This window comes from Aythya fuligula, chromosome 1, assembly GCF_009819795.1.
Source record: "Aythya fuligula isolate bAytFul2 chromosome 1, bAytFul2.pri, whole genome shotgun sequence".
Lineage (NCBI taxonomy): Eukaryota > Metazoa > Chordata > Aves > Anseriformes > Anatidae > Aythya > Aythya fuligula.
Window position 1 is genome coordinate 139,685,918 of NC_045559.1, and position 12,688 is coordinate 139,698,605.

At 39.7% G+C, this 12,688-nt stretch overlaps 1 protein-coding gene across 1 annotated transcript in view; it reads right to left on the minus strand.

Moving 5' to 3' along the window:
* Positions 1-12,688, minus strand: part of AFF3 (AF4/FMR2 family member 3) — a 336,670-nt gene that overhangs the window by 278,572 nt on the left and 45,410 nt on the right. Inside the window, exons 2-3 of the mRNA XM_032200334.1 lie at positions 9,576-9,696; positions 3,434-4,237 (exon numbers count right to left, since the gene is read on the minus strand). Of these exons, the coding sequence (XP_032056225.1) occupies positions 3,434-4,237; positions 9,576-9,696 (925 nt within the window). The remainder of the gene's footprint in view (positions 1-3,433; positions 4,238-9,575; positions 9,697-12,688) is intronic.

Here is a 12,688-nt window from a genome sequence, read left to right on the forward strand (position 1 = left end):
GGGTCTGACTAGATGAACAGAGGAAGACATGGAGGCCACATCTGAAGTGCTGGGGCCAGTTCTGAGCTCCCCAGTCCATGAAAGATATGAACCTACTGGAGTGAGTCCAGTGCAGTGCCACAAAGATGATTACAGGAGTGGAGCATCTTTCAGTAAAGGGAAGGCTGAGAGAGTTGGAACTGTTCAACCCAGAGAAGAGAAGGCTCAAGGGGCTGGGGCAACTCAACAATATAAACACGTCTGATGGGAGGCAACAGAGAGGGAGCAGGACTCTTAGTAGTGGCCACTGACAGGGCAAGATGCAATGGGCATGAACTAAAAGACATGAAATTCCATCTGAACACAGGAATATACTTGTTTCCTGTGAGGGCAATCAAACACTGGCACAAGTTGCCCAGAGAAGTTTTGGGGTTTCCATCTGTGAAGATGTTCAAAACCCAACTGGACATGGTGACAGGCAGCCTGCTCTAGCTGACTGTTTTAGCAGCGAGATTGGCCTAGTGAATCTCAAGAAGTCAGTTCCAACTTCAATCATTTGGTCATTCTCTGACTCCTTTGAAGACTTTGTTGTTGCCTACACTAAGCTCCCAGAGTGCAGTAAGTGCCTTACTATTTCAGACATATACCTTTTATTTTAGCATATATCAAGTTTCTTTCCACTATGTCCCATCCCCATGTTCTTTGCCCCTCCCTTTCTTCCCATATTCTCCTGGCTGCCCTCAGGCAGATTTCTGCCACTCATTTCCATTTCCATATAGCTTTCCAGACACTGTCTTAGCCTGTTTGTCAGCCTGTTTCCCTTCATGACCGTCCTATATTACATCTCTTCTCTTCTGTCCATGCCATGGCCACTAGGGATACATGGTCTTTTCTGGCCATCACGTTTAGCCCCATCCTGAACAAGAGAAACTTATTCTTGCCTGCACAGGTTCACAAAACTGTGACAGCTTTTGTGCTGAGAGCAGCTTAAAACTTCTGCCCCTAATGAGGAACAGTGGCCATTTGATGTAGAGAAGAAATTTTATGAGTTTGAAAGCAGAAAATAAAATAAAATAAAAAATAAACAACATGGAAATTCTTACAAAATGGTATTAGGAGATGTATGATAAAAAATAACAAGAATGGAAAAATGTTTTGAAACAAAAAGAAACATGATTGAAAATTAAAGGGAGGGTGGATTAGGCAACAAAAACATTTCAGTCTTGGTCAATACTTCTCCCTGTAGCAATAACAGTGGGTTACCAATTTCATCTTATGTCACTTGGGATGGAAAATGTTAGAACAAAGAAAATGTCAGGATAAAGGAAAGAAAAAAAAAAAAAAGAAGAAAAAAAAAAAAAAAGATGGGCACTTTTATCACCAGGACTTTCAGCCCTTAAATATGAAATCTAAACATTGTCTTTCACTAGCTCAAGATTCAAATTCCAACACCACCCATAGTATCTACTATTTTCTTCTGAACAATATGTCCGTCATATTTATGATCCCCTAACCTCATTTTTGTCTACCTCCTTCAACTTCAGCTATTTTTTTATATTATGTTATCAAATACTGTTTCAAAAATATTGCATTCCACAAGATCTGTGAGAAATTGGTGAACACTTAGTAGCTACCCTGTAGTCCATGCTCTCCTACCATACCCTACATTGCCATCAGTATCTAAGCAAGTTAGTTTAAAGCAATGTCAAATATGTCTATATGTCTAGAAACTGCAGTATAATTTATCCTTATGCATCATTATGGATCATATACAACAAGTGAAAGCTTTCGTTCCTACTGAGGTAGGCAACTCTGGAATGCAAATGGTAAATCTTGAATTTCAGACAAGCAAATGATTGCCTATCAAAACCGCTTTCCAAACTGGTCCCTAGGGTATTGCATACATGTAAAGAGGGAAATTTGAAAGATTCAGACAATTGCCACAGGCTTCTTTAATTCTAACAATACTTCTCACTTTCAGATAGAAGCACAAGTCTGAAGGAGGAAATAATAGCTAAATGGATATTAGTATATGCCATTACCTGATCTATCTGCACAATTACAGCAACCTATAAATGCTAAATTTGCTTATCAAATTTGCTTAAGAGCCTAAAAACAACCACTTTTCAGGAATAATACATCACTTCAGAGTTGTTTGGAACTGACTGAACTTAAACTTAGAGGGGAAAAAAAACCCACATAGGTATAATGCCTACAGGAGCTGAGAGAAGTAATTGCTTCCAGAGAAACTTCCTAAACCAAACTGAAGGGGGAATACAACAGTCAACTCCATTTCTGAAAAACAGGCGTTAAAAGGCCAGAGAACTTCACTGAAAATGAGAGTTTTCCTCTCCTTTAACAACGCCAGAAACAGAAATATTAAAACTAAAAACAACTCAAGACACGCACAGCTGTCAAATAAGAGTAAATCAGTATCTCTGCTCTGAGATTCTCCCAGTGATTCAGTCAAATAGAATCATTTACTCCAATAAATACTATAAATTGTTTAAGTCATGGTAGCTCTATCAGTTCACAAAAGAGGATGTGACCATCTTTGTACTGACTTACAAGGCTCTCAATACATTTCCCCAAAAGAAATCATCCTTCATTCTGCCAAAACCAACCATTTCCTCCCCATTCAAAAAACTGAAAACCAGAAAATCACAGATTATACAAGCAATAAATATGGTGTCCTGTTGAAGTCAATGGAATATGAAATAAATGAACGTAAAATAATTCCAAGCAGTTACCATCATAATCTACTGCTGATAACAGAAATATTGTGTAGAAGGTTTTTTAGACATGTTCTAATCTTTGTAGCAAGACTGGTTTTCTACAGACTGTGGTTCTTTAGGAAGAAAATCCCAGTCTTAGAAATCTGTTTGAAACAGAAACAGATACAAGGAACTAAAAGGAGAGTCTCATGGTTACATTTTCATCTATTGGTTACATTTTCATCTATTCTGTAGATCTCATATTGTTATGTAGTTTATTTAGATTGCAAAACTACTTTGATGTCACTGAGGTTAGCAAAACTATTTCTTATCACAACCACTTCATTTAATCTTTGCCAAAGAGAAAAAAAAGTAAACTAAATATGAACAGTTCAACGTAACACACAAGCCCAGCAAAAAGAAATATTAAAAATATCCAGACTTTATATATGGACATTCAGAAAAAAGAAGTCAGTGAATGTGTACTATTAGAAAGTGCCACCGTAGGAGGTGTTACAATCCTAAAGACAGTGAGCATTTTGTTTTTGAGATATCTTTACATTACTGTGAGGCTGCTATTTGCAATATAGTACGTCAATGTCAGAAGAGTAAGAGAAAATTTAAACATGCAAACTAAGACTTTAAAAATGTGTGAAGAGACAGATGAAGCTTGCAGTTCTAAGCTTCCATTCATCCACCTATTCAAGATGGGATGTCATAAAAAGCACCAAAACACATACCTCTTCTTGCTTAGGAATGCTGAACTTTGCTATCTTTGACTTGGTCCTGGCCGAATCAGGCTTGTTAGAAGGCACTCCCCTGTATGACTTGGTTGTCTCTGCTGGTAACTTCAGCTTTGGAGACTCATCAGGGGCCTGATCTTGACCATCCATCGGCCTTACATAGGCTGTTGGTTTCTGCTGAACCAGGCTGGGCTTCGAAGCAAGAGATGGTGGGAAGTTTTGGACACAGTGCCCGCCGCCGTGCTTTGAGGGCCTCTCTTGCGCTTGAGCTCCTCCTTCTGTGTTACAACTTAGCTTCGCAGGCTGTGGCACTCTGTTGGCGTTGTCACCTAGTGTGGCCCTCAGTGAGCTTTGCTGAGCAGCGTTGGAGGAGGAGGAAGAGGAAGTGGGACTAGATGCATAGCGTTTTAGTTTCTCCAGACTGGATTTTTGGTTCGCCAGTTTGAAGTCGCCCTTGTGTGACTCCAGTGAGTGGTGCCCATGTTTGCTGGCTCTCTGCTGGCCCTCTGAAGTGGCATTGTGCCCAGCCTTCTGCCAACCCATTGTGGTGCTTTTGCTCTGCTGCGTGGGTAGAGCTGCTGGTGTGGAAGAAGAAGTGCTGGAAATAGAGGGAAGAGGTGGCGGTCTTGAGTCTGCAATAAGATGTTCATCGGGCTTGGGGAGAGATGCCTGAGGAACCCCAGGTTTGGGAACCCCAACAAGGTGGCTCTGGTTTGATCGGTCAGTTAACAAGTCTTTCATTTCATCATAGTTGCCCAGGGTATTCTGGATGCGATTTGATAGCTCATCCCCCTTGTTGGTCTGCAAAACAAAAAGTGAGAGTTCCACAACAGTCAACGTAAGACAAACAAAATTCCCTGCTTGCTTCTGCTGAAATCCTTACTGAAGTAGCACTGCCTTATTCAGCAGCAGTGTTGAGGGATGAAATCGAAAATCCTTATTGTCTCTGAAGACACTTGTCAACATCTTAAATCTACCCTGAACTGGAAAAGCTATAAAGGGCCTTAGAGTATATAAAAAAAGAAATCTATCACTGGCATCATGCTGTAGTTAAAATATATTATCTGGAAACTAGAAAATTTATTATTGCAACTCCACAGAATGGTTTGGATTAAATCTGACCATGATAAAACTTTTCCTATAGCCCGGTGCAGGCTATCCTTCAGCTATGAATGAAAATATCGCATTCTTGATTTCCTTCTCTGCCTGCTTAAGTTTCCACATTGCAACTGGGAAGCCTCACAAGGCCCAGTGTAATTGTTGAATGAACTCCCCAGTCTAAGCCAGCCAAACACTGTGAGGTGACTTGAAGACAGGTCATGGCACGATGGGAAAACTATAGATCATTACATCCCTTCTTTGAAAGTACTCTGCTGAGATGCTTACTCCAAGGCACTTGCCTCTTTGAAGAAAAAAAAAAAACAAAAAAAAAAAAAACAAAAAACAGAATCCCCCAGATTCTTCACAATACTCAGTGGTTGTAGAAGGGACATAGCCAACATTTCTCTGCTTTAAGATAAATTGTTGTTTTTGAAATCACCCATTTGTTTCCTGACTAAATAGGCAGAAACTCCACAAAGAGATATAACAAGTGAAAGAAAAATACTGAGAAGGGTTGAAAAATATTTCTTTAAAAAGCCTCTGCAAGCAAAAGTGTGTATCATTAGCTTTTCTGCAGTGAAAATTTTTCTGAACCCTGCCAAGAATCAGCTGTGTGATGTTCTTTGCTTTACATTTCCAGAGGAAGACATTAATGAGCTGGTGGTGTTCTCCTTTCTCTCTTTCAGACATGGAATATGGATGGGGAAACAACCATTGGCTTCAGAAGGCGAAGAGGTTCTTGAGATGGATCTTGGTTTAAGAGGGAATCAGTTTCTTGGAGAAAGAAGAGGGTAAAGGGAGAGAAGACCCACTTAAAGTTATATAAAAACATGAAGGACATAGTGGCAATACCAGTCACTCTGGAAATGTGAAAGTGTTTTATTATTTTTTTAAGACTTCCAATAAAATTGAATAATTCAGAAAAACTGTAAGGGAAAAGGACTGAAACTGCTTTTGTTCAAAATCTTCTTTAAAGGGTTTTCTAAAAAGAAACTAGGTCCAAGCAAAAATGCCTTGTAAATGTCAACAGTAGAAACAGTCTTGTTTTGCTTGCAACTTGTTCCCTCAAGTTTCAGGGAGAGTACCTTGCAACTACTGAAAATATATGGCTAGCTTTCTGATATGCAAGTAACAATGTTGTCTAACAGAGCTGAATACACCTCAATAATATATGTTGAAGGGAAGTGGGAAGGGAAAAGCTCAGTAATGTTGCATCTGAAACATTGCTTTGCAAACTTGCTGTAAGATGGATCAGCTTCTATAGCCTGATGTTCTCTCTGCATATGCAGCTGTTGTCACAAGGACAGTAACCTGCTACACAAAGAAATATGAACCATTAATTCACAGACAGCACGTGGCTTAAGAAGGGGACGTTTCTTCTCTTTCTTTGGAACCACATTGGAGTCCCAGATAAAAGGTTATTACTAAAGAGGCTTCAAAAGCAGGAAGCATCATGTACTTCTAAAAAGAAAGTGCTGCAGATGCAATGAGTTGTCTAGTTCACAACCTTAACTGGGGTAGAAAACATGGGCAGATTAAGAGGCACAGAAGGCATCTATGTGGGAGTGCTTGGCTGATATTGAGGAAAAAAAAAAAAAAAAACGATCAGCTTTAAAAAACGACCAGCACGGAGATCCTGGGCTGCTTGGAGGAAAGATTCATGGCTATATGGAGTTAGGTTGATTGATCTTGAAGATGGTTGGACTTATATATATGTGTCTCCTGGGGTCAATGAAATGGTTTCTACACTTAGGCATCTCCTGGACCAGCAGAATTATTTTCTTGAAAGCACAGAGAAGTTTTCTTTACTGAGTGGATCTCTTCTGCATTTCCTGTGGATCCTCTAACTTGTGTAGATACCTTGCAGAGAGGTGCATTTGCATCTTTCCTCAAGGGATGGAGATCTGCCCTTGGGTCTGTGCCCAGCCTGTCTCAGCCAGCCTGTGCTTCAGGTTTCCTCAAATTCCAGGAGTATGTCAACAAGGACCACAGAATGGAATAGGGCCCCTGATACAACTTGTCAGACAGCTCTCTATCCAGCTGCCTCTCGATCTGTGGATGTAAGAGAATTTATGTCTAAGTTTTGCCGCAGGAAGCCCAGCTTCCCTAAGAGAAGGTCCATTCTTTCTGACTGCTGTTTTCTGAATGGGAAAAAATAAAAGCCTAATTGCAGATTATCTGTAGATTATCACCAGCCCAGAGAATTTAGTATATTTTCTTCTATATGGGTAAGATATGTATGTCATACAGAGATGCATCTTATTGATAGATGCCAGATAACCACAATAGGAGCAAACAGACTGAACGTTTCTATCATTGCATGGGCTGTCAACTGGTTGGTGTTGTTTATTCCTTCTGGATAAACTGGGGACGTCCTGAAGTGAGATTCTGTGCTGAGCTGAGCTCATCTGGAAGAGCTGACTTACATTCTCCCAGGAAACAGATGGGATCTGAGGTAACTTGTTATGAGCTTTAGATGTTAAAGTTTGTCCTATTATTTGCTCTGAAATACTGCTGGCTTTATTTAATCATTCACATAGGGAAAACAATCACAAAATGAGTAAGTGGGAAAAGCATTCTGTGCAAACATTTCTAACTTACATTGCTCTATGTTCTGCTAAGTAAGATGTATCCATACATTTGAAGACTTGCAGGATCCAACAGTTCTAAAAATAAACCTGATGGTTGCATGGAAGGACATCAGATTTTTTTTTCTTCATAAAAAAAAAACACACTGATATGGTTAATGAGGCAAAGTATTCTATCCAGAAAATATCCAGAATGAAATTCCTACTTTTTTACCTCCTTTAAAAGACATTTCTAGTAAAAAGACACTGGATTTCCTGTAATCCTTCATAGAAGGTTGCTATGGATACTTTGAAATAAAGAGGATAAGGGGCAACCCAAAGAGTCAAGATTTTTCGGAAAATCTGATGTTTCAGGAGTAGTGAGACAAGTCAAGGTGAGAGAGGACACAAGATTTAAGAGATTTCCAGTCTGTCTTTGATTTTCAGATATGGCCTTCTGAATGGCAAATCCTCTGGCTTTAGCTCATGTTTCTCAAGCTGTGCAGAGGAATACTGAATTTGATCAGAGCTTGCAGTGAATGTCTGCTGTAGCTTCATTCCCCTGTGGAAACATCTAAAACTTGTACACAGTCTTTAAATAAGGTAAGAGTCGGTTTCAGCTTTGCTTTTACAGAAATGTTACTTCTTCTTCTGTCTCTCTCTACAATAAGATAAAAATGATGAAGGCATAGCTCTGCATCCCCACACTGAGAGCTCAGAAATACTCAGATGATGTCAGACAGCCCAATAGGTCCATTGTCAGTATGGATATGACATGCAGAGTATCCCACTGCTGAAGTTTTGGTGTCTGACACTGTCAGAATGACTGGCCTTCCCAAGCAGCTGTGACTGTCATGCCAGAAGAACAGTGGTCAACTTATACAGCTGTCCTAGGCTTTGCCTTTCTCAGCATTTCCTTGAATAAGTCAGCTGTGGGATGTATCTCTGCAGCACCTTTTCTACAGGCGAGTCCAAAATAGAGCCATAGTGTTTAAAAGTGAGAAGTATGGATGAAGCCTTTATTCTGACCTTCTTGTGGGGTACCCACTACTTTTAGAGCATGCAATGAATTTTTGTCCATTCCCATTACAGTGGATGGAATTATACTGTGGTTGCACACAAATGTTTTCAAACATCATAAATAATTCAGAAACTACTGATGTGCCCATGATACATGAAGTCTGTGGCAGTCAGTAATTGGGACACAGGTAATAATCAAGGTGTGCAAAATATCATACTAAAAATAAATAAATAAATAAACAAACAAACAAACAGTATCAGGGACCCAGCAAAAAGACATGCCCTTTTTTTTCTGAGGGGTCTATTTTGGACCTACCAAATGGAAAATTATTAGTCCCTGTTGCAGCGGAGCCCTCCCTAAATGCCAAGAGACAGCTAACTTTAGTTTTTCAGGCATTTTTCCATGTATTAGTCCTTGATTGGTCTCACGGTAGACTTTTTCAAGTGGAGCCGTAAGGAGGAGTTCAAGACATTTCCAATGATTTCTAAATGTCTTTGTAATGAATCTGAAATTTGGGCAGCTGGAAGTCAGCTTCAAGGCAGACAGTACTGTCTTCTATCAAGGGACATGGTTTGAAAGTGGTAGATCTTTCTTTTTTATTAGGGACTAGAAACAGCAACAATCTGGAAGGAATAGAAAGTTAAAAGCTGACCCTGACACACAGGTAGAAACACGAAAGCACTGAAGTCAGGTGCAGGAGCCAAATGCCAGATCCCAAATATGGGAAAAGAGGCACTAAAGCACCCAAAGCACATAGCTTTGCCTGTGTGCATCAAAGTCATGGGTTATCTAGGGGAGAGAAGCAGCCTCCATGGGATGCTGCTCTCTGGTCTACCCTTCAGAAGGACTTGATTGGAAACTTCTGGACATAGCAGTTAAGTGCAGAGGATCCTGCTTGGCCCTCCTAACACGAGGTGGGGAGAGATGGTTGTGCCTCATCGCATTAAGTGTTTCCACGAGAGATAAAACAAGGAGTTGAGTTACTTCGGCCTTTGCTGAGGGCAAAACATGCCTAGCAGACAAATGTTGTTAGTAATGCTTATAGGGAAAAAAATCAAAACAAGATATTTCATCACATTAACCTTGGCCAGAGCATAATGTTTACTGTATGGCTTGTCCTTCACACACAATTCTAACGCAATTACTTTCTCCTAAGTGTTGCAGAAACAGGGCACCATCACCTTCACCTCCTAGTTTTAATGCCACCTCAAATATTGTTAGGATATTTCTCGTTTATTTCATTCTCATGTGCTGCTGAACACTGTAAGAAGCTAATATAAGAAAAATCCAATTCTCAATGAACCATAAATGTTCTATGCAAATTTTGTGAGGCTGGTACTTGTGGGAGGTTGCTGAGACCTGGACAATGCCTTACTGTAGGCTGTGATTTTATACTGTCAAATAAAAATAAATAAATAAATAAAGAGCCACCCAGACAGGAAGCATCTACCTTGTACGGTTCACTGAAGAGGGAGTAACTTGTGTTAAATGTGCCATCCTCCTGCTGGGCCTCCTGATTTCTCCTTTCCCATTCTTTCCTGCGCAGCACGTTTCTATCCGGCTCATAGACACTGCAGCAAAAAGTGGAATAGATTTTTTTTAGAGTTAAAAATGAGCGGGCAACATATAAACCACTGTGAGTTTAAAAGTGAAGAGCTCTGTTTTGCAGACAGATGGCAAAAATAAGCAAGAACATGAATCAGATGAATGCCAGTCCAAGCAGGCTGGGGAGGCTCAGGTCTCTGGGAATGCTGATGCTTTCTTCACACAGAGAATAGATAATTAAATTCTTACAGAAGAATAAAAAAGAAATCACAGGGCAGGATCTAGTCTGTGCAGAACTTCTCTGCTTGAAATGTGACAAAGGAAATATCTAAGCAACTTTGACAAAGACTGAAAGTACTCTTAAGGCAGATGGTAATTACAGCTATGAGTAAATAGAAATTATGAACATATTTCCACTTATGACATATCCTCTGAGTGTTGTATGAGAATGCTCCTTTTTTTACATGGATGTGTTTCTGTAGTGATTCTTTCATTAACTAGCTCCCTAAAGAGCTGTTAAAACTACATGCTGTAGTGGTTTCCACAGTTAGGCTGCTTCTTCTGATCTCTGTTAATCAGCCAAGTCGTGAAACTACTGCTGAAACAATTCCTCTTTCTGATGGATTTGACACTATCACAACTTCAGAGCACGAATAAATGAATACTGGCATGATAGGGTATGTATGGCTGGTAGAGTGTAGCTGGAGAGGAAATAAAATCACTGCATTCAACAACAGTATTAATTTTTAGAAATGAATTAGTCTGGCTCCAATACAGACACACACAAAAAAAAAACCTCCCTTCTCCACCCCCCCCCAGAATTATGGTATAATGCATGACATCATAAACCAGAGAAACCTTTCCCTAAATTTCCTCAGAACAACACAGGTTTAGACATTTCATGCTGTTATTCCCATCACACAGGAAACCAAGGCATGCAGTGTGGTTTACATGCTATTTCAGTAAAATGTAACGAGCGCGCCGATTGCCTATTTTGCCTAGCTCAGCTAATGCCTTTCTTCTGGCACTGTAAATCTGTAAAGAAGAAATATATATTAATGTCATGTAAGTGCACCATGTGTTAATAAAAAAAAAAAATGTTGCCTTGCTAACCACTTCCCAGTTTGCAAAACATATGTTGCATTGGCTACCCACGTGATGTTACCTAGTGTGCCTCAGGCAAGGCTGCAAAAAGGCCAACAGCTATCTGATTCTAATTCAAGACTTGAGAGAGCTGAAAATACATAGGATATGTTAGACACTAGTAGGATTTAGAAACAATGCCTTAGCAGTCAACAAACGAACACAAAACCTTATGTTTACTTATAAATGCTGTTTACTCCTCATGGACTCCTTCTGCCCTAACAACTAGGTTTCACACGAGGACTTAGGAGGTGGGATAAGACCAGCTCCTGGTGGGCTCTCAGGTGACCCTCCTGATAGCCAGCTAAGGGCAGATGCCCAAGACTGAGCAGAATTTTGTTGTGAACATAAGATTTTAGTACAGCAAGTTGAAGACAGCTAACAACCAATTTTTTTTTTCTTCCGCATACGGATGTAATTTTGTTGCTGTTGTTTTTATACTATATTTTTTGTAAGCATGTTATTCATACTAATACTCCCTCTTTAAAAAACAGTGTAATGAGGAGACATTCATAGGAGTGGAGTTTGGGGCAGGAAAACACCATCCTCCAGGAGGAAGGGACTAGCAAAGGCATCCCAAAGGGGTCCAGATAAGAGACCACGTACTGTGCACACCACTGAGGCTAGGAGGCTGAGCAGCTGTCATTTACTCCTGCATGACCAATAGTCCTCAGGCACGACAGCATGCCATCTCCCTGTACTCCCATTGTTTAAGCCGGGATAAGAGACTTTCTAACAAACATCTCTGTGTTTGAAGTAAGCTTTATGCCACCAGGGATAACTGCTATTAGGTGTTGGTTTTTGTTTCTACTTTTTTTTTTTTTTTTTTTTTTTTTCCTCCGAATTTGCAGGGATCCAGTTATAACTTCATCCTCAGCTGCCTTTCCCCATCCCCTGTTGACTTTTTCAGATGCTTTGCATTTGGATTGTAGCCTGCAGTCAAATAAAGATGGGCAGCTCCTCTGAGATTAATTATAATACTGATCCCTACCTAGTTTCTAGGAAGTAAACAAGTGTACCGATCTTCACTACGCCTCACACAAATTTAAAAATGCTGTGGTGTGATACTCCTGAAGTGGAGGGACTTTTTATCCCTTTATATGATGAAGACACACAAGTCTCTAATATCCCTTCATTTGATGAAGAACTATTTGATGAAGACATACAAGTCCTCAGATTTCTGAACCCCTTCCTGAATGAGACACTCACTGTTGGCCCCACAAATCACAACCTGCAATAATTCAGAACGATTATGCAAACGGAGCAACAGTGTGACAATGCCTAATATGCCATCTATAAGCAGTAAGTCGGGAAGAACTACGAGAGTTGTATTCCTTGGGTAATACAGATGGTGAAATCTCCAGCATTTGCAAGGCTGCTCCTTATTTGCATGAATGTTGCAGAATCACATTTCCTTGAACGTATGTCACCAAATGTATTTATTTATTTTGGTTCAAGGAGAACGCTGCCAACTGCTACAATTGTCTTTATTGCAAACACTTCAGTTAATGGAAAATGATTCTTTTTAATAGTTTTCTTCCTTCTTTTTTTTTTTTTTTTTTCCTTTAATTTGTAATTTAAAACAATCCCAAATGCACATGTACCTTTTAACCATTTACACTATGTTTATCATTTCCATAGCTAAGCTGTGTAGTTCACAAAATATCTCCAGATTTTTTTCCCCCATTGGAGCATCTGTGCATATGCATGTGGTGTACATATGTACATGTATGTATATATATATATATATATATATATGTTATATGCACACTCACACATCATTTTATAGGTTAAGAGTTTTGGTACTGTGAGCCAAAATGTTGAAGTAGTTTTGCAAGTCAGGGTAACCAAAGAACTTACAACCAGTCATCTCTC